This window comes from Patella vulgata, chromosome 3, assembly GCF_932274485.2.
Source record: "Patella vulgata chromosome 3, xgPatVulg1.2, whole genome shotgun sequence".
In the NCBI taxonomy this organism is placed as follows: Eukaryota; Metazoa; Mollusca; class Gastropoda; family Patellidae; genus Patella; species Patella vulgata.
In genome coordinates this window covers 81,297,568-81,325,060 of record NC_065881.2, presented here as the reverse complement: position 1 = coordinate 81,325,060, position 27,493 = coordinate 81,297,568, and the positions used below count along the sequence as shown (strand labels likewise).

Here is a 27,493-nt window from a genome sequence, read left to right as displayed (position 1 = left end):
TAAACAAAAAAGTAGTTCCTTTTCAACTGACCAATCAAATTCATGTAAAGCGATATCTCCCAAGGAGATATCGTAGTAGATTATGAAATATATCACGCAAGCGATATCTACTGCAGAATGTATTATTGGGTGATAAAGGCTATTAAAGTCTTGAAAAGCGAAATGATGACGCGACGTAACGCATTTAGCCGAAACACGTCAGTACCGCTTCGTAGTTCTAGTATATTTCTTCTTTTCCGATTCTTTTGTTTAAACACCCCGTGCCTATGTTGACCATAGAAAGCGATATTCTTTACCTTGTGGGTCACGATGGCCAGACGACTTTGATTGTCCATCGTTTGTTGATAAAAATGTCCCATCCTTATCTTGCATTGTAAATTTCAGTATACCCTCTCTAGCCACGCTGTCCCATATTTAGAATTTAGACCTAACATTTCTGGAAATTGGTATATTATATTTAATAATAATAAATAACATAGGCACTTGTGACTTGAAGGGATTAAATAAAACTTACTACTTGACTATATACGTCACTAATAAGTATATAGTCAAGTAGTAATAAGTTTTATTTTAATCCCGTCAAGGACATGTGGCACTGAACATTAATGGAGAGTGAATGTTATTAAAATAAATCCATTATTATTTTAGATGAAATTATTGGTTGGTGTTCTGATTTTCGGACTACTTTCTGTCTATACAGAGGCATGGCGCGTTCGTGGTCGTGTGCCACGAATCCCAAGCATTCGAATCCCACAAATCCCGCCAATAAACTCATTACTTTACTTAAACGAACAATTCCCGTATATTTTAGAAACGCCCGTCACCAAAAGACGAAACTCTACTCCGGAGATCTTGCTTGCCAGGAGCGGAATAAGTGATATTACTCCTGCGGAACTTTGCCTCAGAGCGAAATAACTAATATTTCTGCTGAGGTCTGCACCCCCATATGGTTTAATTTTATAATACTTTTGTGCGTAGGGTTCCTTAGCAGTGGGATGAAACCGGAGCCCGTAGAAAACCCACGAATTTGGAAAGACGACCCCCCTACTCCACGTGACGAATAATCGGGGAATCGAAACCACACCAGTAAATCAATGACAGACCTTATGATACAACGTGCACGCGCTAATCAATAAGCCATCCATCCCCCCTCATCTCCCAAAACGTAATTGTTGCATAAACATAACTAACAAAAACACACATAATGTCAAATATAATATTTGATTTATTTTGATGCAGTCAAGATGATCAATACAGCTTTATCATATAAATTAATTGTAATTTCAATGTCGTTAATCCGGGGACATATAGCCAGGTCGTTATTCCGATGTCATGGGTCAAATATTTATCACTATCAATACCGTTTTTCCGAGGACATAGCCAGGTCAAATCGTTATTCTGAGGTCACAGTTCATCTGCCAAAAAAAAATTATAGAAACATAATTTAGTCTCTGTACATGTACTAGACAATTAAAATAGTATATGAAACAGCAGAGACAACCCACAGTCTTTCACAACCAACATAATATAAACACAATTCAGGAACTGAATAAAGAGTATGTCAATATATAGTTAGGGAACACATTTATTTATTTCACAGTTGTCTAATGTTCTATGTTCTAGAAAGAGGAAGCAGGCTCTGCCTCGTGTACGAGAACCGGCAGAACTTTTAAACAATGTGTTAAAACCTGTCCGAATTCATTGAGACAATATTGACCCAAAGAAATTTGGAATGAATAGTAAAGCGAGTGTATTAAAGATTAGTTCAGTATGCATTGAAGGAGAAAACAGGGCGATACGGGAGGAAACAGGACGATACGAACATTCTATACTACGCAGATCCCGATCTTATAGGCAGTTCAATGCTGGGGTAATGGGTAATGAAATGGGTAATGTGTAATGGGTAATGAAATGTAATGACTGTATGTTTTGAAGCAATGGTCATGTAATAAGTAATGGATGACTGCAAAGGTAATTTATTACACTCCTAGTGACATAATGGCCAATTGCAAATACTAATATCAAATACTAATGTAATGACTGTATGTTTTGAAGCAATGGTCATTTAATAAGTAATGGATGACTGCAAAAGTAATTTATTACACTCCTAATTACATGTAATGGCCAATTGCAAATACTAATATCGTAATGATTAGATTGACAACGTAATTGGAATGTTATTGATTACATTGACAATGAAATGCTCATAGACTGCTAATTACCCAGCAACATATAACAGTTTGGATAAAGCAAATACAATTCAAAGTATCCAGAAGACAAAACGTTCCAGATAAATAGTATTAAAGAAAATATAATCAAAACCAGCTTTACCTTACTGTGCGTCTTGAACCACATCTCGTTTTATGGGTGGGATTCGTGGGATTTGCGGGATTCGAGTGCTTGGGATTCGTGGGATTGACGGGACTCGTGGCACACGCACACGAGCACGAGCGCGCCATGCATCTGTACAGACAGAAAGTAGTCCGAAAATCAGAACACAAGCCAATAATTTCATCTGAAATAATAAATGATTTATTTTTATAACATTCACTCTCCATTAATGTTCAGTGCCACAGGTCTTTGAAGGGATTAAAATAAAAGTTATTACTACTTGAATTTATAATGATAGATCTCGAACATCATAAATCCTAAAGGGTTATCACAGCCAAAAGCGAAGATTAAAAGATTCCAAAGTAGATTTAGAGACGGTACATCAGAATATGGAGTATGGGTTGTTTTGAACTGTTTCAGGCAGTAAATAGTTTAAGCTTGTTATGTATCTTTTAACACTATACATGAGCATATTGATAGTAACAACCCGGCTACAACCATAGATAAACAAAGAAAGAGAGAAATGGGGTTTGACGTCCACTTGACACCAACTAGATCATTTCGGGACTACCATATTGTTCGATTTTATTTCATTAATTCGCTTGCCCGTAGGGGTCTTTATCAGTGGGAGGAAGCCGGAGAAAACCCACGAGGTTGAACAGGCGACCCAACTCCTTGTCACGCGGGGAATCGAAACTATGCTACTGGAATCAATGACAGACCTTATGATGCAACACGCACGCGTTAACCATTGTTGGTCTTAAAATCAACTGGATAAAGCCTCCATCGTCTGGTTCTGGCTAGCAACAGCATTTAGTTGTTCGGTTAACAAGACTGAACATACATTTTAGAATATTTATACCTTTGTAAATGATCACAAGCCTGTGATACCAAAGATTCAAAGGTGGGTATGAAGACGGGCATGTGGCGGATCCAGGAATTTGTGGGAGGGAGGTTGCCAGGTTCCTGTTTAGGATATTTGACAGTTGACACTGCATGCTATATGCCATCATCGTCTTCCAATTACTTAAGCATACATACACACTGAGCTTTATAAAGAGAGAAGTCCAACACCCCGTCAATTTTTATCATGAATTAATAGGATCACGCTGTGATTCAATTTCATTGATGCAAAGCTTTAATTGTGATATTACATATGTCGATATCATTAACTCGCACTTTGAATGCCCATCCCACCTAACCATCCAATGATAAATGATAAAGTACACGTCTTGCACGCCACAAGTATGCAGGTTGAGGAAGACCTCGGTCTTTTAGCCAATCCGAGGGACTAAACGCTCAGCATACCCACAAGTTCACTGAACAATCTTGGCCCCGATTTAAAAGGCACCCCACCCGCCATAAAAATAAAATAACAATAAATAATAAACCCCCGAAATACAGAAAACAAAACTAACCTTGTTCTAGTAATGATGATACTGCTAGATGATTTAATGAAAGTTTGACTTGTATTTATATAAGTATAGAAACAGGATGTAACAAAACAGAGTAACATGTTTGTTGAAGTAGCGCTAAGAACTAATTTATAATACACCTTAATGTGTGAAACCTGATTTCAGAAGTTAATATCCTAATTTATCTACCACACGATCAATCTGTACCTCATGTACATTGTGTCGTTCTATCAGTGAAGTTGTCAAAACTTATTGTCGACATGTGCCTATTCTGTGATACCTTTATACTCAGTTGTGAAAAACAGACAAAAAGTGTCGATTTCATTAGAAAATATCATTATACATAATTGAGCCTAGTGTCAGAAATATATTAGGTGAATGCCTTGACAGTGTTCGGCCATGCGCTTTTCCACTGAGGTTAAGCAGAGATAAGCAATGTGATTGGTTGAGACTTTGGAACACGATAACGTTGCTTTGGTTCTACTTTGATTTAACTAGAGTGATATTTTGTTGTTTTCCCCCTGGTCAATCTAACGACAGACCGAAAAAAAGCTAGCGACCATTTAATTTTCGTACGTTAGTTATGTACGAATAGATCGCTGTCGCGTACGTGAAACAAGCTAATAGCGAGGCTGATGTCCCGCACCGAAATTACAAAATAAATAGCTGACACATTAATTAATTGCATATTTATCTTTATCAAAATTATCCACCAATCAAACTGATCATCTATACCTTTTCTAAGCATAAAATGTTCACTATCAAACTGAGTGGTAGATAAATTTATGTATTAACTTTTGAAATAAGGTTGTTTTTATACAGGTGTATTTCAACGTACATGTTACTCCGTTTAGTTAAATCCTGTTTCTATACTTATATAAATACCAGTCAAATTTTCATTAAATCATCTAGCAGTATCATCATTACTAGAACAAGGTAAGTTTCGTTTTCTGTATTTCGAGGGTTTATTATGTAGCATTATTATTTATTTTTAATGCCGGTGGGGTATTTCTATGGTAATTCAACAGCCATTTGCATCGGGGCCAAGGTCGTTCAGTGAACTTGTGAGTATGCTGAGTGTTTAGTCCTTCGGATTGGGCTAAAATCCAATGTCTTCTTCAACCTGCATACTTGTGGCGTGCGAGTAAAACAGAAACATCACTTTTAGAATTATGAAGATTAGGCGGAATAATCATGATGTGTGCTTTATCATCAGATGGTGGGGTAGGATGGGCATTCAAAGACGGAAATGATAATATAGACATATGTTATATCACAATTTATGCCTTCTTGCATCAATGAAATTCAATCATAATGTGATCCTATTATTTCATAAGAAAATTGAAATCAAACGGGGTGTTGGATTTCTCTCTTTAAAAAAGTTCAGTGTGGCATCATGAATTGTGAATTGTCAAATTTCGTGAGCTTGACGAATTCCAGCGTTTCGAATTTTTTTTTATCCAATTTTAATGAAACTTAAATTACATATTTATATCCCATAGATCTGGGTTCCTTTCGTTATTGGCGCGTATTGGACCGTAACTTTCGGGATTATGACCCCCCTGATTGTCCGAAATATCACGTATTTAGCCTTGTCCCTCTAGAGGTCACAATTAGTATCTTATTTTCAAAACTGTTCAAATATATCACCGTTACACCATAATTATTTCCTCAAAATGGAACTTTCCCGTCAAATAGCCACTCCTCTTTACGAAAATAGTATAATAAAAGCATGTAATACCCATGTTGCGGATCATCCAGGTCACAGTTTTATTCAATTTAGATGAAACTTAAAACGAGTATCACTAGTTCTTGGGTGTGTTCACTCCGCCGGGTATGCCATAAGCAGAGAATGCTCATTATCGAACTTAGTCAATGTATTGATGTGATAAAACTATACACCAAGTTTCACCTCTCTCACTTAAATAGGCATTATGGGAGATTAGATACAGAGCTACAAGTTCTCACTATAATAGTTACAAACTAGTTAATGTAAAGTGAATATGCCGAAAACGTCAATTTAAATCAACATTGATGTTGTTATCTTACCGGGAAGAGATGGGCTTCTGATATCCAATATTTAAGACAAAATAAACAGTTTAGCATTGATACACGAATCGTGCACCATAATGCCTTTCTGCGCCATTTGTAACAAGGGACTCAGGGAACGAAGCTAGACATATTCCACAAATCATGTCAAACGGTGACGCCATTTCCTTATCTGGAGAGCATGCGCAAAAAATACTAATAGCCAGACGCTAGACATTGCCATTCGATTGAGACTTGTGGCTTTATTCGCCGAACATAACTGATTAGAAATTACAATAAAAACAGAAATGATTGAATGTAAATCAGTTTATATACATTCATATTACCGTACATTATTATATTATGCGTTGCGAATCATTTGTGGCAACGCCTGTCTGTGGGCATAAAATGATACAAATGGTTCGATCGCATTTACCCACACCTCACTTTCAACTATTGCTATAATAAAAATCGTTGTCTTTAATATCTTTATCAATTGTCATGGCTACTCGTAGAAAGATTAAATACTCTAGTATGGCCTTTTGGGGGCCTTGCGGTGTGTGCAGGCGAGATTGTAAAAAGACTAAAAGTATCTTGTGCGATTGCTGTGGTGTGGTTTCATTGTGATAGTGAAAATTTGACCCTTTTCGCCAATATTCCTCTATTCGCTTTACCTATTATGGTGGTACATCAAGTAATACATAGTTATTCATCTGGTATAAAGAGATTGCCTAAGTCGGGCTGCTAATATTTGTAAACTTATCTTATGTACCCACACCGGTGTTGAGCGCTTCGCGCCTTCGGCGGTCGCAACGTTCGGCTTCGCCTTCCGTGACACCCCCCCCCCCCATCTCTGATTTCTCAATCCGCCCTTGCATTATAGAGTCAATGCCAGGAAAATTAAACTATCCGTGTGGCGTGGTGGTGCGCCTTTTGAGACAAGTAGTAGTACTACATGTAGTAGTTTTCAAGTGAATTCCGGTGAATAATGATAACTAGAGCGGGGGAACCCATAACATTATTGTATGTGGCCGTGTATTTCATGTAATCTGTGGAAAGATCGAAATAGTTATTCATTAGACAATGTAACCTACGTTATCATACATTTGAAATTAATTCTGGTAGTCTTTCAAATAAATACACCTACAGCACCTTCTGCAAGTCTGTGCAGAAATCAAAATAGTTATTAGGGGCCCGTATATATTATACATTTAAAATAAATTAGTTTTGTAGGAGGATTTAATTCAAAATATAAATAAATACAACTGTTTTGGGGGCGAATTCCGATTTTCTCAATGTGAATTCCGGTGGTTTTCGGTGTTCAAAGTAATTTATTATCAATGCAAAATATTAGTAAATGGTAAGGTCTTCAGTGCGCATTCCGATATTTTAAAAGTAAATTCTTTGTTTATGTTTCCAAGGTGAATTCCTGTGATTTTTAGTGATTTTAAGTAACTCATTATTAATGCAAAATATATGTAAATAGGAAGGCCCTGCGGGCGAATTCTGATATTTTGCGAAGTGAATTCCGGTGTTTATAAGTGATTTCCGGTGATCAGTATATCCGGTTATTTCGATTACCTCTTAATATCACAGTCCGTTAATTTGACCTTTTTGTATTTCTAGTATGATATATACACAGTTAACTCTCCATACAGCGTTCTCAAGAGCCCCCCCCCCCCCCTGTACGTTGGTACAATATAGCCTTGTTACAGGCATAATAAAATACAATTTTTTTTCACTAAATCTGATACTTTTTCACACGTATTTCTTTGTAAATAATTTATTTCCATATGTGTGGTCGTGTGGACGACTCCACCAACGGGTGTGGACGACTTAACCAGATTTTTCATGTGGACGACTTGACTGGCTGAACTTTCGTAGGCCGACATCATTCAGAAAAGGAACTTATTATTGTAAAGTGTGGCGTTACGAAAATATTATAAATTCCCCAACCCTTCTTAGAATATTAAGTAACCAATCATCTTTTCTGAGGGACATTTTCTCTGCTTTCATCCCGGACAGCAAGCAATTATGGGGACATAGCACACATAGCGCAAAGGCCCCGAGCTCGATGGGAAATTTGAAGTAAAAGTCAAGGTCACGGCAATATTCACACGTAATTAAAGCCCAAGCCAAGGGATCAACACCAAAAAGTCGTTTGTATAAAATGGCTTAGCGCAGAACTTAAAATATACGAAAATTATAATTATTATTATGAACTGCAGGCAGTAAGCACAGTGTGTCGAAACCGTTTTTAAGGCCTTGTTATTCAAGTCTAAATAGTCAACAAACAAAATGACGTCAAAATCTGATAATCTTTTCTCTTGGTAGAAGCTAAAATACGGTAAAATAAAATGTTATTGACCGATTCGGCTAAAATTTGATGTGAGGTCATGGTTAGTCCCCGTGAACATCGTCTGAAAATGTCAAGTCTATACGATCACGGTAACTGGTAGACGTGCGTTACTGAAATAGTACCACATTCCCTGCCAACTTCAAGTCTCTAGTACTAGGACCACGGGAACTGGTACTGGAAGAGGTGCGAAAGTGCAATTGCGCCGAAAACAGTAACAGTGGCTTGCTGCTCTTAGACAGAATTTTAATGTGAAAAATGTAACCAATGTTCGTGTCTGTTCCGACCACTTCTAATTCCATATATCACAAGTTTGACCAATCTGGTTAAAACACAGATCTTATTTCGTTTCGTTTTTATAGTTCAAAATTTCGTTTTACTTGTCTTTACTTCACTTGGATCTGGAAGAGTTGTTATCTAACTCGTGTTCTGAATGGTGTTAGGGATAAGCCAATGAAACGGTCTGTTACGGCGAGCTTTAGGCGTGTTAATTCACGGAACTGTGGGTAATCCACTTGGCACTAGTAACATCAATGCTGATTGGTTAATCAAATGTCTGATGTCATAGGGTCATAAGTCGGTCTTTTGACCCCTGACGTGACCTATCGCTATAACTTGTCAGATCTTCATGTAGTGTAGGCCATCGAAAGTATAAAATACGAAACGAAATATAGATCTGTATTTTAATCAGATTGAAGTTTGACTAGTCAATGAATATTTTTATACGCCCACATTTTCATGTAAATATATACGGTATATTGTCATCGCACATGTACGCCCACAATTTGTTCGTGGACACTGTATATAGGTCACATGACATCGTGACATGATCAGATTTTGACAAAACTTGAAATATAAGTTTATCTCCAAAAGATCTTGGTTCCTTTTGATATTGGTATATGAGATCAAAACTTCATGATTGAATGAAAAATCACGTTTTTAGCTTGTGGACACAGAGGCGCACAATTTTTATACGATTTAAAACAGAAATCTGTTTAAATATGTCACAATTACACCCAAATGACAGTTGGCGTGCATGCGAAAGAACCCTTGGTTGTTTGGGTTGGATAAAAAATTCTCCTCTCTAGCATTGCATTGCATGTGTGAGAGAGAAATGTGGTTTAACGTCCACTAGACACAATCTAGGGCATTTTGGAACTAACATATGGATTAATTTTATTTCATCAATTCGCTTGTGCGTAGGGGTCTTTAGATGTGGGAGGAAACCGGAGGAACTGGAGCAAACCTACTAGGTTGGACAGGCGATCAATTGTCACCTACAGGCAGGGAATCGAAACCACTCCACTTGACTCAATGAAAGACCTTTTGATCCAATGTTCACATGTTAACTATTCGGCCACCCATTGCACCATAGATACAAATGAAAATGGAAATCATATGATGTTTAACGTTCTACTTTTCTGCACTGACTGGGCTAATGAAGACGGGCATACGCCATACAGTGTGCTATTAGGAAAATTTTGCCAGGAAAGCGGCACTACAGCCTACTCTTACATAATGAATATCAATTTCCAACTGTCAAGGGATCTTTTAAGTGTACGTCAATATGTATACAGAACCTTGTTTTTTTGTCACATCCAAACGACGATACACTGTCCCTTGCCAGGCCCTCTGTCCTGCACGACTAACAAAGGGAACTATGCCGGAAAATCTGGATGGACTTATTCAGCTAATGCAGGGACCTGCAGGTTAACAGGCTCTCAGAAACACATGTAGCTGTTTGTTTGTTTCACAATGACCAAAGTATTGTGTTGACAAATAACAGGACGTTAAGTGAAAGGGAAGAGAATGTAATTACATGTATCAAAGAAATTCTAAATTATTAGTTTATTTCAAAAATAAAACTACAGTTATTAATTCAAAGTTTAGTGATTATAGCATCTCTGTGGAAAGCATGTAATTAGATAGTTAGCTAAAAAAAAAATCAACTAAGTCCATTTAGATCGGTATAAAATTATACAACAATTTAATATTGTATTGCAGGAAATGGATTCAGTTGATGATCAACCGTTTTACCAGTGTAATGTGTGTGATGATAAATATGATTTGTACACTGACTTGGGGACACATAGTGAAATACATGTTAAAGAAGAGCCAAATACTTTACAACAATATGCTATTTCAGTTAAAGAAGAGGCATCAATACCAAATACTTTACAGGACTGCACTAGTAGGCTTACCGGTGTGGAAGTGGCATCAGTGGCAACTGGTTCAGTTAAACAAGAGGCATCAATACCAAATATTTTAGGAGACTGTAGTAGTTCAGTCGAACAAGAGCAATCATTGATACCCTCTGGCACAGTTAAAGTAGAGACACTGATATCCCCTAGCACAGTTAAAGAAGAGACATTGATACCATCTGGCACAGTTAAAATAGAGACATTGATAGCCCCTAGCACAGTTCAAGAAGAGACATTGATACCCTCTGGCACAGTTAAAGAAGAAACATTGATACCCCCTGGCACAGTTAAAGAAGAGACATTGATACCCTCTGGCACACTTAAAATAGAGACATTAATACCCCCTAGCACAGTTAAAGAAGATACATTGATACCCTCTGGCACAGTTAAAGAAGAGACATTGATACCCCCTAGCACAGTTAAAGAAGAGACATTGATACCCCCTGGCACAGTTAAAGAAGAGATACTGATACCCTCTGGCACAGTTAAAGAAGAGACATTGATACCCTCTTGCACAGTTAAAGAAGAGACATTGATACCCCCTAGCACAGTTATAGAAGAGACATTGATACCCCCTGGCACAGTTAAAGAAGAGACATTGATACCCTCTGGCACAGTTAAAGAAGAGACATTGATACCCCCTGGCACAGTTAAAATAGAGACATTGATACCCTCTGGTAGAGTTAAAGAAGAGTCATCGATATTAAATACTTTAAAAGACTGTCCTAGTACGGAAGAGACATCTATACTAAGAACTTTTCAACAATGTACTAATTCAGTTAAACAGAATACAGAAAATGGTGGCAGCCTTAATCCTAGAATTGACAAAATAGGAAAATCTTTTGAGTGTAATATTTGTAGTAAATCATTTAACTGTAGAAGTAAACTGACTTATCACACCCGAATTCATACTGAAGAAATGCCATTTAAATGTGATGTTTGTAATAAATCCTTTTCCCGTAACGGGAATCTAAAGAAACATGTGGTCGTTCATATTGTAGATAAAAAGTTTAGCTGTGATGTTTGTGGCAAGTCATTTAACGCTAAACGTAAACTTAAACTCCATAGCAGAATTCATACGCATTGTGATAAAAAACTACAAAATCATGCCAGAACTTATTCTGGAGTGAAATCTTTTAAATGTGATGTTTGTGGTAAATGGAGTGCCACAGCAACTGCCCTTCGGATACATACTAGAATTCACACTGGCGAAAGACCATACAAATGTATGCATTGTGATTGGTCGTTCGCACAAGCAACAGATCTAAAGAGACACACGACTATACACACTGGAGAAAGGGCCTATAAATGCGCAGTGTGCCAAAAATTATTTAGTCAAAAAAAAGGCCTTAAAGATCATGAGAGAATTCACACAAGAAAGCGACCCTTTAAGTGTAGCATTTGCAGCAAGACATTCAACACCAAAGCCAATCTTAGACTACACATCAAAACTCACAATAAGGAAAAAGATAGAAAACACAATAATAAGGAAAAATATAGAAAATATGAATGTGATGTTTGTAGTAAATCTTTTTACGATAGACGTAAACGTGATATACACCTGAGAGTTCATACAGGTATGAATGTGATGTTTGTAGTAAATCTTTCTACGATAGACGTAAACGTGATATACACCTGAGAGTTCATACAGGCGAAAAACCTTTAAATGTAATGTTTGTTGTAAGAGTTTTTCTGTAGATAGTACTCTGCTGACTCACAAGAGAATTCATACGAGGGAGAAGCCTTATGAATGTGATATTTGTAAAAAAGTATTTAGGTCTAGTAGTCAATACATGAAGCATCGAAGAGGTCATCCCGGAGAAGAAACTTATTAATATAGTTTTTTTTTTTTTTTGAAGCCCACATTGAAAGGTGGTCCGTCTGTTGGTCCGTCATCCACAATTTCTTGTGAACATGCTACAAACTACATTTATTATCTTAAAGTTACAATTTCATATTTTCTAAGAAAGTCAAAACATAATTATTTCTATATCTTTTGCTCAATAGGTTGTCAACTCACTATTATACGATCATAGGTGTCATTCTCACACTTAAAACTCATTTACACCGGAAATAATAACACAATTACCTCCCTTGTTTTCTATTCTCCACCATGGAGTAGCTATCTTCAAACGTTTAAAGATTAAAATGATATTTTTGCCAATTTCTCAACGGGCAATAGTGAATTATAGGATTAATAGGATTATTCTTTAACAAGGTAGGACTGTTTATAGATACCGTCTATTTTAAGGCTTTATTTTAATAAATTTTAAAAATATAACTTAAAAATATGAAATTGCAACATTAAGTTATCATCCAATCTAATTAAAAATCATGGTTGAATCTATTGGTAATGATACTCTAAAATCTGAGGTCTGTCAAATAGACTGATTGTAATTACAAATGTACATATGTACTAAAACAAAGAATCCTATTGAATTTCAGCAGTTTCTGTTTATAACTACCAGAGTTATGGTCCTTCTTCCACTTTGTTGAACCTTGTGAACATTCTAAAGACAAGTTATCATCCAATCTGTATTTAATTTACGTGTATTATTGAAATTAGTGAAACGAAAAAGCATATTGAATTTCAGTAATTTCTGTTAATACTTTCTAGAGTTATGGCCCTTGTGAATGCTTTAACCAGAAAAGTTATCATCTGATCTGTATGAAATTTATGTGCATGATTTAGATCAGTAACCTAGCTTTAGTGTTGCTGTATAAATTTCACAAAGAATAAAATGTACGGTCTGTCACTGTAAATTCCGAGTCACATTTTTTTTTATTGACACTTAAAGAAAGATACATTATGTAAGATTTAGATAAAGAACTGACCGTTCCTGCTATAATAGCTCAAAAATAGATATCGTAAAATGAAAATTTCATTCAATTACTTCATTCTGAGCTACGATAGCACTGTTTGTAATTTTGACAAGATGTGTGCATAGTGATAACCAGGGTACTGGTATATTCGAGACTTAGCCTCGCTTTCCCATTTTTAAATTAAATTTTTAAATGGCAAACCATTCTAACCTAGTTAAAATCTCGAGTATTTGATGCCATCGAGAGTTCATATTATGGTCTTGTTTTGTTAATAAATGTCTATTTAATAGTTTATATAACATTTCAGGCCTAAAGAAAGACCTGCAATCTGCAGATTTAGCTCTTGCATAATGTATGTTTAAAATTAGTAGAAATCTTTTATTTTGGATGAATGTCTTTACATTTTATTACAGTTACATGTCTGTCTGTTCACATTTATTTGTGGACAGCTTCATGTACAAGTCAGTCTTTATCCAGTTTTAATGAAACTGAAAATATATCCCAAAGATCTTAACTCTTTGTATATAATTTTTGTAATCCTCTTTATATAGAGGCCACAATTTTGTGCAGTTAAGATGAAATTTATTAAAATATATATTCTGGTTCAAAAGAGAGAGTGAAATCGGATTTAATGTCCACTTGACACAAACTACATCATTTCGGGACTAATGTATGGTTAAATTTTTCATTTCAATCAGTCGCTTGCACGTAAGGGTGTTTAGCAGTGGGAGGAAACCAGATGACTCGGAAAGAAAACCCACGAGGTTCAAAAGATCTTGGATGATTTTGGTATGCTTCTGACTGTAACTTCTGAATTATGAACACTGCCGTTAACGCAAAATGTGTAACAAAGTTTGTGGGCTCTGTATTGTGATGGATTGGGGACATGAGAGCATGAAACCTATCCATCCATCTGTGGTCCACACTCACTTGTGAACACTCTGCAGACAGCATTTATTATCTGATCTTTTAAAATTGTTTACATTAGTGAGACAAAGAATCCTATTTAATTTCATCAATTTCTGTTTATTGGTTCTAGAGTTATGGTCCTTGTTTCACTTTATAGAACCCTGTAAACGCCATTATTATCTGATGTGTATTAAAGGTTTATGTATTATTTAAATTAGTAAAATGAAGAAGACTACTGAATTTCAGCAATTTCCGTTAATAAATTCTAGAGTTATGGCTCTTGTTGAACCTTGTGAACCATCTGATCTGTATGAAGTGTATATCCATTATTTAGATTAATAAAACTAAGAAGCCTATTGAATTTTAGTAATTTCTATTAATTACTTCTTGAGATAAGGTCTTTGTTTCACCTGAGTTAAATCTGATGAACACTTGAGCATCAAAAGTTATCATCCGATCTGTATGAAATTTATATGCATTATTTAAAATAGTTACACCATAAAGGCCACTTGAATTTCAACAAAATCTGTAAAATACTTCTAGAGTTGAGGCTCTTGTTTCAGTTTGTAGAAATTGTGAACACTTAAATGACGAAATTATAATCTAATCTGTGTGAAATTGATATGAATCATTTAAGTTAGTGAAACAAAGAAGCCTATTGAATTCCTGCTGATAATTTGTCCAGTTATGGCACTTGTTTCACTTTGTTGAACCTTGTGAATGCTCAAATGACAAACGTTATCATCTGATCTGTATTGAAAGTTATATGCATTATTTGAAATAATTAAACCAAAAAACCTGTTGAATTTCAACAATTTCTGTAACACATGATATGTATACTTCTAGAGTTGTGGCCCTTGTTTCAGTTTGTAGAACCTTCTGAATGCTCAAATGATGAAAATTATAATCTGATCTGTATGAAATTGACATCAGTGTCTTGTCAATTCCGCCATTATCCAGGCATCCTATCTTTATTGTTCTCTGTTTATCCATCAAATTTAATGTAAAGCATTGGAGATGTACCCAGTCGATCTGCAGTGTTCTGCAACCTTCCATTCTGGAGTTATTCCCCTTTTTCGAAAAATATTGTGAACACAGTAGAAAAGGGGGTGGGGGGAGGGGTCATGATAGGACAAATTCTGTCTATAATCAGCATTCTGTGACTTTTGGTTCCAGAGGTATTCCTCTGTATCATTAAACAATTATCCTATTGCTATTTTTTGTGCGAATTATGATTTACAGTCAGAGGCTCACCCTTCAGTTGTATCTCTCCCACAACTTACAGCCTAACTAAGGCTGAACCTTTACACCAATGTTACTTGAATCTCACCAATCACATGAATTCTCAAATTAATCATTAATCAATCATACTTCATCAGGTAAAATAAAGTCTGTCATTGAGTCGACTGGCGTGGTTTCGAATCCCCGGTTGTACGTGACAAGGAGTAGGGGCGCCTCTCCAACCGTGGGGTTTTCTCCGGGTCCTCCGGTTTCCTCCCACTGCTAAAGACCCCTATGCGCAAGCGAATTATTGAAAGTCAGAGGCTCACCCTTCAGTTGTATCTCTCCCACAACTTACAGCCTAACTAAGGCTGAACCTTTACACCAATGTTACCTGAATCTCACCAATCACATGAATTCTCAAATTAATCATTAATCAATCATACTTCATCAGGTAAAATAAAGTCTGTCATTGAGTCGACTGGCATGGTTTCGAATCCCCGGTTGTACGTGACAAGGAGTAGGGGCGCCTCTCCAACCGTGGGGTTTTCTCCGGGTCCTCCGGTTTCCTCCCACTGCTTAAGACCCCTATGCGCAAGCGAATTATTGAAATAAAATTAAACCATATGTTAGTCCCGAAATGACCTAGTTTGTGTCGAGTGGATGTTAAACCCCAGTTCTCTCTCTCTCTCTCATCAGGTAAATATCCCTTCGCAAAGACACCTATGTGTGTCTCTCTCTTATCCAAATCTCACAGTTCAAACCAAGACCACCAAATTATCACCTGAAGTGTACAGTCGCCCATTACTTACACTTCACCAAACGGTCACCTCGTAAGATCACTTGAAGCTCTTCAATCAAGCAAGACTCAATCTTCACTCTTTAACACAAAGTCAAACGTAAACCTACCCCCCCCCACTCGATTCCTAGTGTTGGCTGAGAATTTCCCCTTGTTAGTCCTGCAGGATAGAGAGCCGTTTAGGACCTCAAAAAGACCAAGGTCCTGTGTACACAACATTTACATAAGAGAACACTGAAGGCGGGCATACAACATGTGCGTCAAGCAATGTCCTATGATGTAAGTTTTGCTCTGACAGCAGTGATACAGTCTACTCTTATTTTAAATTCCAACTGTCAAGGGTACTCAAGATCTTGTCTTGTCTTAAAACCACACCAGAAGATCCTTACAACCTTTCTCCTCCACCAACACCACAGGTTATACCCCCATCAGACTGGGGTGGCATCCTTACTCCGGCGACGGAAAATGGTCTCAGAACGTGTCAAGATCGTCATTAGCGTGGCAAAAGCGTGATGGAAATGCCAGATACATGTATCATGCTGTGGTCTCCAATGATCGCCGAGTCACGGCTTTTGTTTTGAGCATGTTCAAAACAAACGCCAAGATTCTGCGATCTGACCTGGAGGCTGTGAGAAGGCGACTTTTTTCAAGTTTGTAATTTTTTGGGACATTTTCTTGCATTGTGTTCACATTTGCTGGCGACCTTGCACATTTTCTGGTCCCTGTACGGTCGCAGCAGTGTAGTAAGGACACTGACTCAGTCTGACAGGGGCGCTTAAGTAAGTCAATGGCTTATTCACCGAGACACTGTATCACCCATCTCATTCTGTAACCTCAGTAGTGAAAACCCATTCATTAGCACTTACAAAGAGAAAATAAAATGAAATGGGGTTTAACATCCTACTGGGCTAATGAAGACGGAATACAATAACAGACTCGAGGATAGTATATTATTGTCCCTAATATTATTAACCATAGAAAGGGGAATCGAAACCCCCGCCAGTTGACTCAATGACAGACCTTATGATACAGCGCATATATGCTAACCATTCGGCCAACCCCCCCCCCCACCATAATGAAATGAAATGAAATGGGGTTTAACATCCTACTGTTCTGCTCCAATTGGGCTAATGAAGATGGCCATATGCCACACAGTGTGCTTTGAGGTTGAGGGAAATTTCGTGTGGACAATGGTGCTAAGGACTACTCTTATTTTGACTTCAAACTGTCCTTGGTTCTTTTACAATACATACACAGGACCTTGATGCTGTTTCTTGCCAGGACGTCCATCCTGCATCATTGCCAAGGAGAAAACACCAGGACTGAACCAAAAGAAAAGGTACAACTTCTGTTTTGGAAAATATTGCATTGGAATTTATTAAATAAAGAGAGAGAGAGAGATGGGGTTTAACGTCCACTCATTTCGGGACTAACATATGGTTTAATTTTATTTCAACAATTCGCTTGCGCATAGGGGTCTTTAGCAGTGGGAGGACCCGGAGAAAACCCATGAGGTTGGGTTTTTTAAATAAATTTATAAAAATGCTACATCACACCTTTCAGATACAAAAATACCCCATTGAATGTAACAATACAAAATATATTCAAAATTCATGAAATATAAAACATTTTCTATAGAAAAGTTCAACCCAAATATGTTGCATAAGTAGCTCAATTAATGTGCATAAAAAAAAAAAAATAACTCTTTTACAAAATTAAAATACATGATCTCTATTGGTCATATTCCAATATTAATTAAATGTAAATAATGCATAATTCATATAAAGTAACAGTACATAAAATTTAAACTTTACAAATCCAAAATACATAATCCCTGCAAATATTTTCAAAAATAATGCATAATTCACATAAAGTAACAATACATAAAATCCTGATGAACTTTCTCAGCCAAGGCAGAGATTGAACACGTGACCTCCAGGCTAGTGAGCTAGTGTCTTACCCACTTAGCCACTTTGGTTCCTCAAAAGAAATGTCAAAATACAGCATATGTAATTGTAAGTCTTATATAACAAAGTTCTGAAAATACACAATTATAAAAACAATAATCATTGCATTCAATCAACTACATTCTATTTTGTTACTAAAAATTAAAAAAAAATTTGAAGTATATCATTTGGGAAGTGCAGCAACAATAGCTCAACAATGGATTAACATATTAGTCTCAAATTATGCATGATTTTGAATAATCCCCATGTGATAAAATAGGCAAATGAATACAAATCCAAAAAATTACTTCTTATAGTGACCTGCAAAGATTTCCAGAACTCTTATGTCACTTTAAGGTTAAACTTTTCATTGAAAGTCTTGCAAAGCAAGATATCTAAAAATATCAACAAAAAAAACAAAAGCAAAACATACATATCATAGGTAAGGAGTCCAAAGGTCATATCTGGGTTTTGCGAAATTGTCCAGGAAAGCCAGAAATAGCTCAGAGGTTAAGAATCAAAATGTCTTATAAAACTGTTGTAGTTAATCAAAGTAGGTGTATGGACGGTATAACACAATAAATACGTTGATCACTTAATTACCTAATTAATCCAGCCTATTATCAACAATAATCGGGTTGAGTTGTAGTTACACTCAGTACACTATATTAATTTTGGAATTTTTAATATTATTCACCATGTTTTGATGTCTGATTGGGCACATTCCTGGTCGGACAGTTTAGGACGTTTGGAAAATAGCATCGGACATGTCCGGAATATACGGGTGAAATCCCATCTCTGGTTGTATGTAAAATAACGTATGTAGGTGTAACCATTTAAACAGTATGTAGCTATCTAAATACATTTATATCGATCTAAACATCTAGTGCAGAAATAAGAAGTGAAAGCTAGTTATATGCAATTTATACAACAAAGACATACTGTATTCTGGGAAAAACTTCACCTTTACATGCTTCAATTTCATAGATTTCACACAATAATAGAGACTTAACAATAATTTCAATACTAGGGCCTACCTACATGTACATGTATTTAGCCATAAACCAATACATGTACTGGCTATAATTCATTTGTTTCTAATACTTTAGTTAAACTGAAAGTTGATTTTTCCATGGAAATACAATATTTTTGCTCTCAATTAATTTTTTTTAGAAATGTGACATTTTTGAAACAATATCTATAAAACCTCTTTTTATAGAAATACGACAACTAGATGAAAAGATGCACAAGAAACTTCTCATTCTGAAAAAGCAAAAAAGAGAATTTCGCAAAATGTGCCAGACATGACCTTATGACTCCCTGTGTTATGATAAATGAAAGAGAGAGAGAAATGGGGTTTAACGTTCACTCGACACAAACTAGGTCATTTCAGGACTAACATTTGGTTCTATTTTATTTCAATAATTCGGTAGCAGTAAGAGGAGACCGGAGGACCCGGAGGACCCAGAGAAAACCCCACGAGGTTGGACATGCGACCCTAATCCTTGTCATGTACAACCGGGGAATCAAAACCTTGCCAGTTGACTCAATGACAGACCTTATGATACAGCGCACATGCTAACCATTCCGCCATCCAACCCCCCTGATAAATGAAATGACTACATATTCGTGCAACATGATGAATGAACTTTCATGTGAAGTTTCAGTTTACGTTTTGCATTAAAGGCCTTATAACAAAATTCACATTCAAATGGGTTTTCTTTAGAATGGGTTACCATGTGTTGGTTTAAATTACTTTTATCAGCAAATGTTTTACTACAAACATCACATTTAAATGGTTTCACACCAGAATGAACGAGCACATGTCTGGTAAGATTACCTCGAGCAATAAATGATTTACTACAAAGATGGCATTTATATGGTCTGTTTCCTGTATGAGTTCTAACATGCACCTCTAAATTACCAGTGCTTGTAAATGTTTTGTCACAATCATCACATTTGTAAGGTTTTACGTCGTGCTTTTTGATCTGGTGCTTACGCAACCGACAACTCCGTAAAAATGACTCATTGCAAAACTCGCATTTAAAAGGTTTCGGTTTGGAATGGCTTTTCATGTGGTTTTGCAAACATCTCGGAAGAATAAAAGTTTTACTACAAAGTTCACATTTATATGGCTTTGCTCCGGTATGAGTTACAATGTGTCTATTAAGATCACTAACCTTCCGAAATGATTGCTCACATACATTACATTTTAGGGACGGTTCTCCGTGATTCTCCTTTACGTGTTTTGATAAACCGCTTGGTTGAGAGAATGACTTGTTACAAACTTCGCACTTGAAAGGATCGTCTTTAATATGGAACATCATGTGGTTTTTAAGAAGTTGGCTGGTGCAAAATGTCCTATCACAGACATGGCATTTATAGGGTTTGTAATCTGAATGGGTGTAGATGTGACCTTTGTAAGAAGATCTCGATGCGAAAACTTTACCACAAATATCACATACAAACGATTTGCGTTTTCTTGTATGAGTTCTCATATGTTCCGTTAACTTGGTGGGATGGCCAAATAATTTCCCACATATCTTGCATTCCAAATGTTTCTCTGTGATATGAATTATGGAATGCATATCTCGAAGCTTTGCATTATAGAAGGCTTTACCACAAACATCACATTTAAAACCCTTTACATCGCTATGAGTCAAAATGTGATTTTTGAGATGAGTCAATGCTGCATAGGCTTTACCACAAATATCACATTTGTAATTTTTCTCACCTGTATGAATTTTCAAATGAACTACAAGTTTACGTTTCGAATTAAATGACTTGCCACATATGTCGCAGGTAAACTTTTTTTCTTCCGTATGAACGACCATATGTATAGTTAGATTGCCCTTTTCTGCAAACGATTTATCACATTTGGTACATTTATAAGGTTTTTCACCCGTATGAATTCTCTTATGTTTAGTCAGATTAGTCTTTGTATAAAATGATTTATCACAAACATCACATTCAAATGGTTTTATTTCTGAATGGAATTTGCTGTGGTTCTGTAGTTGAGTGTTCGTACAAAATTGTTTTTGACAAACATCACAAGAAATATCTTTGATCCTACCAGAAAGGTGCCTTTCTAGTTGGATATGGTTATAGTATTTTTTACTGCATATAGAACATTTAAACAACTTCGTTTCTGTATGAGTTTTCATATGTGATTTGAGTCCACCTTGTCTACCAAAGACCCTATTACAGATGCTACATTTATGACATGTGTCTTCACTGTGAGTATTCAGATGGAGTTGGAGGATACACTTTTGTTTATATCTCCTCCCACAAATGTTACACTCAAAAGGTCTTTTTCCAGAATGAGTCTTGATGTGGGCCTGGAGCTGATGTTTTTTTAAGGATTTCCCACAAAAATCACAAACACAGTCTTGATCCTTTTGAACATCCACTACTAAGTTTAGATTTTCCTGACTAGCAAATGACTTGTCACAAACATCATTTTTAACAGATTTTGCTTCTGTAAGAATGCCAGGCTCACCAAGAGTACCACCAAAATCTGTTTTATGTTCTTTATAGTTTAATTCATTACATTTATTACTAAGATCAATTTGGGATGATTCTTTGTCTGGTAAATCGGACTCTTCCTCCACAGGTACTTGTACATTATCATTTGTCTCTAATTTCAGATCTTTATTAACAGATATATCTTGTATTCTCCTTGTTTCTAAATCATCTATTTCATTCAACTCATTGGTTCCAGCAACATCAGCACCACCATGGTCACCAGTATTATCCCCCTCACGGTCAGCATCATTGGCATTAAATCCACTATGATCTTTTTCTATATGTAGATGGCGATGTTGTTCTGTGTTAGAGGCAGCAGAATTACTTCCCTTCAATAAAAAAAAAGATAAATGAATGTTTTGTTTAATTTCTGGCTTTTCTGTTATTTTAAATTTCAGACGCTTTTTTTAAAATTATTTCCCTTGAACATAAATTTTTAATGTCCCTGCTAATCAACAACCAAAAACTCTTTCTGTGCCAGCTATAAGATTTCCACACCCTAGCCATTGTAAAATCCAACAGCTAATTTGTTATACAATTATTACAATAAGGATTCCTAGAAATCTTTCTGGTATGCTTTGGAATTGTTAATCTGTTTCACATACAAGTTACCCGATTGAAAAGTAATATGGCAGGCGAGTTGGTTTCATTTGGTTCACTCATTTTTATTTTCTTTGTTCTTGAAAGTTATTAACAAAAATCAAGAAGAAATTAGCATTCTTTGAGAGATTTAATGCTCATCTTGAGTTAGCAGTCTCATCAAGTAACTGGAGGAGCGTGTGCCTAAAGCAACGACTGTAAGTTTTACACCATCTAGACGGTGCTAGACCGCTCTACAATCCCCCTACCAAAAGTTATACTGTAGCTACGTTATCTCACTTTAACAGAGACACGAGAATGAGAATGACAGCGCCCAATCAGAGGTTGTGACACAAACACACACAAATCAAAAGAAATGAAATGAAATGGGGTTTAACGTCCTACTGTTTTGCTCCTAAACTGGGCCAATGAAGACGGGCATACGCCATACAGTGTGCTATGAGGGAAATTTTTGCCCGGGCAGCGGCGCTACGGCCTACTCTTATATCGAATTCCAACTGCCAAGGGATCTTTTACGTGCACGCCTATTGAAAATTTGGATGAACTTTCTCGGCCAATGCAGGGATCGAACACCCGACCTCCAGGCTAGCCACATGATCCCCCCACAAATCAAACATGGCAACCTACATGTACATGGAAACCTTGACATTGAATGAACCTCGAACTTTGCAAGATAATTATTGCAAGTAGATATTTTAGCTGGAAAGCGCGAGACTTGGAATTCGCACTGATCGAGGAATCTGATAGGCTATCCAGCTGGGTCAATAGCCAATCAAAATTAGTATCGAAAAAAATTCATAGATTATGACATTGTGAAGGCCTTGATAAGATGTACAGAATTCCAGCAAGGACAATCCTCCTATTGAAAATGCCGGAGGAGATGAATCGAATAGTCATCACAAAAACTCAGGTATCTTGTTATAAATTATTCTGTTTATTACTCAACACTGCTCAAGAAAGTAAACAGCTGTTAACCCAATAAAACATTATCTAATCTAGACAGACCTTTTTGAACTATGTGACAGTAGGAAACCAATATTTTTTGATGATATTTAAAGAATTTAAACTATTTTCCAACAATAGTTTGAAACTACATTGTAAACATTAAATACAGAAACAGTACAACTGCACGATCCCTGAGTTGTAGTACATAAAAAGCTTGTATTGCTTGTATTACAGAGAGATAGAGAGAGATGGGGTTTAACGTCCACTCGACATAAACTAGGTCATTTCGGGACTAACATATGGTTTAATTTTATTTCAATAATTCGCATGCGCGTAGGGGTCTTTAGCCGTGGGAGGAACCGGAGGACCCGGAGAAAACCCATGAGGTTGGACAGGCGACCCTACTCCTTGTCACGTACAACCGGGGATTCAAAACCACGCCAGTTGACTCAATGACAGGCTTTATGATACAGCGTGCACATGCTAACCATTCGGCCATTCAACCCCCCCTGCTTGTATTACAAGGTTGTGTGAAAAAGAGTGATTGTAAATACTGATGCATGCGAAGAAAACTTTTTACGCCATGGTTCCTAGACTACCCCTCGCTTCTGTTTCTGTGGTCTGTCGTCCGGACTGGAACCATTCACAGAATGGAATGCTTAAGTTCTCTGAATCGCCCCTGGCATGTTTAAAAAGATCTTTAATTAGCTGAACAAATATACAGTACTTTATGTACGATTAAGAAGACAAATACAAACAACTTTCACTTACATTGATACTGTTCAACACTGCACTGGTCAAATCATTTATTTCTTCCTCTTTCTGAGACAAAGACTTTACAGGTGCATGGATGAAGCAATGACGATTCAAACAACTCTGTGATTCAAACGTTTCATCACAAGCATCACACTGGAAAGGTTCTTCTCCGCTGTGTATTAAGGAATGATATTTGAGGTGAGTTGCTGTAGGAAATATTTGCCTACATACGATACATGTATGTTCCTTAGGTCCAGTATGAACTTTCTGGTGACTCTGAAGAAGATGATTCGTCTTAAAACATCTGCCACAAAAACGACATGTGAAGGGCGTTTCATCAGAATGAATAGCCATGTGCTGATTTCGATTGCCTTTGGCAGCAAATGATTTATTACAAACATCACATTTATATGGTTTCACGCCTGTATGGACCCTCAAATGTGAATCTAAACTATTACTGTGCTTAAAGGATTTACTACATATATCACATTTAAACTTTTTCGTAACAACATTTTTCAAAACTTCACTAGTTATACCATTTATTTCCGCCTCTATTAGAGAAAAGTACTTAGAAGATGAATGGGTAGTACAATGCCGTTTCAAATAACTTTGAGTTGAAAAATATTTATTACAAATATCACACTTGAAAGGTTTTTCACCCGTATGAATTCTCATATGAATTTGAAAAGCAGAATTACTGAGAAATTTCTTGCTGCATACGCTACATTTAAAACCCTTTCCTTTAATATGAATTCTGGAGTGTTGCCTTAGAAATCCAATGGTAATGAATGAACTATTACAAATATCACATTTGAAAGGTGTTTCACCTGTATGCCTCAAGTAGTGCATTCTGAGACTAACTGCATAAGCAAATGCACTACCACAAATATCACATTTGTAATTCTTCTCTCTTGTATGAATTTTCCTATGAACTACAAGTTTATGTTTAACATTAAATGACTTGCCACAAACATCACAGGTAAATGTTTTACCTACTATATGAACGGCCATGTGCTTCTGAACATTCCCTGCACGTGAAAATGATTTACTACAAACATTACATTTAAAAGGCTTGTCTCCCGTATGTACTCTGATGTGCGTGTCACGATTAGACTTATAAGTAAATGACTTTTCACAAACATCACATTTATAAGGTCTTACTTCATCAGAGTGACTCATGATGTGTTCCTTGAGAGTACTTTTATCACAGAATGTTTTAAGACACATATTGCATTTTAACGAATTCCCTGTGATTTCATCTTCTTTGTGCTGTGCATCAAGATGTCGTTCCAGTTGACTCTGACTAAAAAATTTAGCCCTACACACAAAACATTTATAACTTTTCTCTTCCTTGTGAATTTTTATGTGATAATTGCGAGCTCCTTTTGTTGGAAATGATTTAAAACAGATTTCACAATTAAAAGATTTTTGTCTAGAAACAGTATGTGTCACTTGATGTGTCATGAGACCATTTGAGGACTTGAAGCATTTATCACATTCACTGCACTGATAATTTCTCTCTTCAGAATGAACTCGTTCGTGTTCCTTAAGTTCTAACTTTCTTTTAAATGATTTGCCACAAAAATCACATGTAGGCCTTCTTGGTTTTAATTCTGTATGAATTATCATATGTTTCTTTAAATTGCCCTTAATCTTAAATGCTTTGCTACAAACATTACATGTATAAGGTTTTTCACCAGTATGAATTCTGATGTGGTTGTTTAGATGAGTAGTCCTTTTAAATGATTTATTACAAACATCACATTTAAAACATTTTCCTCCTTTTTCAATTTTAGGATTAACACTGCCATCATCATTATCTGTTTTTTCTTCTTTAACTTGTGTGGTACATTGTTGTAAAGGTATCTCTTCTGTACAGGTAGGCCTACTACTACAGTCTTGTAAAGTGCATGCTATTGATACCTCTTCTGTAGCAGTACTAGTACCGCCTTGTAAATTATTTGACACTGATATTGATGTATCTTCAGTACCGGTAGGCCTACTAGCACAGTCTTGTAAAGTACTTGGTAATGATGCCTCTGCTTTACCTGAACTGCATGTAGTAAACTCTTGTAAAATACTTGGTATTGCTGGCTCTTCTTTAACTGAACTAGTCAGGTCTTGTAAAGTACTGGGTAATGGTTCCTCTTGCTTAACTGAATTAGTCAGGTCTTGTAAAGTACTGGGTAAAAGTTCTTCTTGTTTAACTGAACTAGTACACTGTGGTGAAGTACTTGCTGTAGACTGCTCTTCTATAACTGAAATAGCATATTGTTGTAAAGTATGTGGCTCTTCTTTAACATGTATTTTACAATGTGTCTCCAAGTCGGTGTATAATTCAAATTTATCATCACACACATTACACTGGTAAAATGGTTGATCATCAACTGAATCCATTTCCTGAAATACAATAATTGTGGTATAATTATATACCGGTATCTGAAATGACAGGCTGATTTTTTTTTTTGAAGTCGGCTTTTGTCAATCTTTGAGCCAATAATTTCTGTGTAATGTTTATTGAATGTAATAATAATAACTTTATACATAAATTAAAACAAAAATTCGGGAATTAGTTTTTGTAATAAACTAATAATTGTGAAGTAAGCATTATACAATGAATGGTAGTAAAATAAAGCTGATGTTTACTTCCTAAATCACAATCAAAGGCAAGCTATCCCAAACTGATCATTACTATCAAAATTTGGCATCAATTAATGTGACAGGATTTAACAAGTCAAGGACAGGTTCAATTTCATTGAGTTCTAAGCAAAATATAGTACAGGATCCGAAATAGCTACATGTATTAGAAAAAAAAGATTTTTATAGATACAATACATGTAGTACATACATGTACAACTTCAAAATAGATGGCCTGGCAAGTGGCAACATAATATAGCCATTTGGATTGGGAAGAAAACAGAGGTCCTGTGTACACATTGGTGAACACATTGGCGTGCAAGTAAAAGATACCTTGGCAGTTGGAATTTGATATAAGAGTATAATATAGCTACATGTAGTAGTGCCACCGTCTGGGTAAAATTTTCCTCATAGCACACTGTATTGCAGTAAACCCAATGCCATTTTATTTTCTTAACTTTGGTTATTATAAACTTACCTGTGTGTTTGAAATCACCTCCCATTAAATAAAATTCATTGTACAAGTGCTTTGTTCATAAACGATGAAATCTGTTTAAAATTTACGATGGTTCAGACACTCAGTAGGTGCAAGTTCTTTCATCCCAAAACACTAAACAGTTGTATCCGGTCCCAGCTACGGTTTCTATCACCTCAACCAGCTTATTCCCTGGGATGATTTATTTTGAAGTAAACCAGTGAAATTTGAGTCAACCACATCAGCAATATATATCGAGGAGTTTGTACTGCTTTCTTTACTGTTTTGGGGACACAAATTTTATGAGAAAAATTAACTCACAATGCAGAGTTCTAGCGGCTAAGAAAAAAACCCCAAAACGAACAAAGGCCAGGAAAAAATTTCAGATTCACACCTCCATCTTGAATTTACCAATTAGTTGAGTGTACATAAATTGTGGACTGGAACATATTTGACCCGAATAACCCACATTGCGAGATACAGTGGTCGGGATTGGGTGGGGTGAATATAATGTCTTATATTGGGT

General features: G+C 36.2%; 1 protein-coding gene and 1 long non-coding RNA gene across 2 annotated transcripts; both read right to left on the bottom strand.

The window, feature by feature from the left end:
* Nucleotides 1–1,129: 1,129 nt before the first annotated feature.
* Nucleotides 1,130–27,374, bottom strand: LOC126816989 (uncharacterized). Its single transcript, XR_007678708.2, has 3 exons — nucleotides 27,289–27,374; nucleotides 2,332–2,515; nucleotides 1,130–1,415 (listed from the first exon to the last, which is right to left on the bottom strand). It is a non-coding gene; the product is annotated as an uncharacterized LOC126816989 (long non-coding RNA).
* On the bottom strand, nucleotides 19,491–27,272 carry LOC126816945 (zinc finger protein 836). The gene is made up of 3 exons (XM_050543738.2): nucleotides 26,971–27,272; nucleotides 23,871–26,255; nucleotides 19,491–21,883 (listed from the first exon to the last, which is right to left on the bottom strand). The coding sequence occupies exons 2-3, from the start codon at nucleotides 26,250–26,252 to the stop codon at nucleotides 19,649–19,651; spliced, it is 4,617 nt and encodes a 1,538-aa protein (XP_050399695.1). The 5' UTR covers nucleotides 26,253–26,255; nucleotides 26,971–27,272; the 3' UTR covers nucleotides 19,491–19,648.
* Nucleotides 27,375–27,493: the final 119 nt, after the last annotated feature.

What these genes read in the sequence shown, in the direction of transcription:
- LOC126816945 (XM_050543738.2), bottom strand. Translation starts at nt 26,252, where the DNA reads ATGGATTCAGTTGATGATCAACCATTTTACCAGTGTAATGTGTGTGAT. An exon ending in CAGTGTTGAACAGTATCAAT is followed by an intron (nt 21,884 to 23,870) that starts GTAAGTGAAAGT and finishes TTTTTATTGAAG; the next exon opens with GGAAGTAATTCTGCTGCCTC.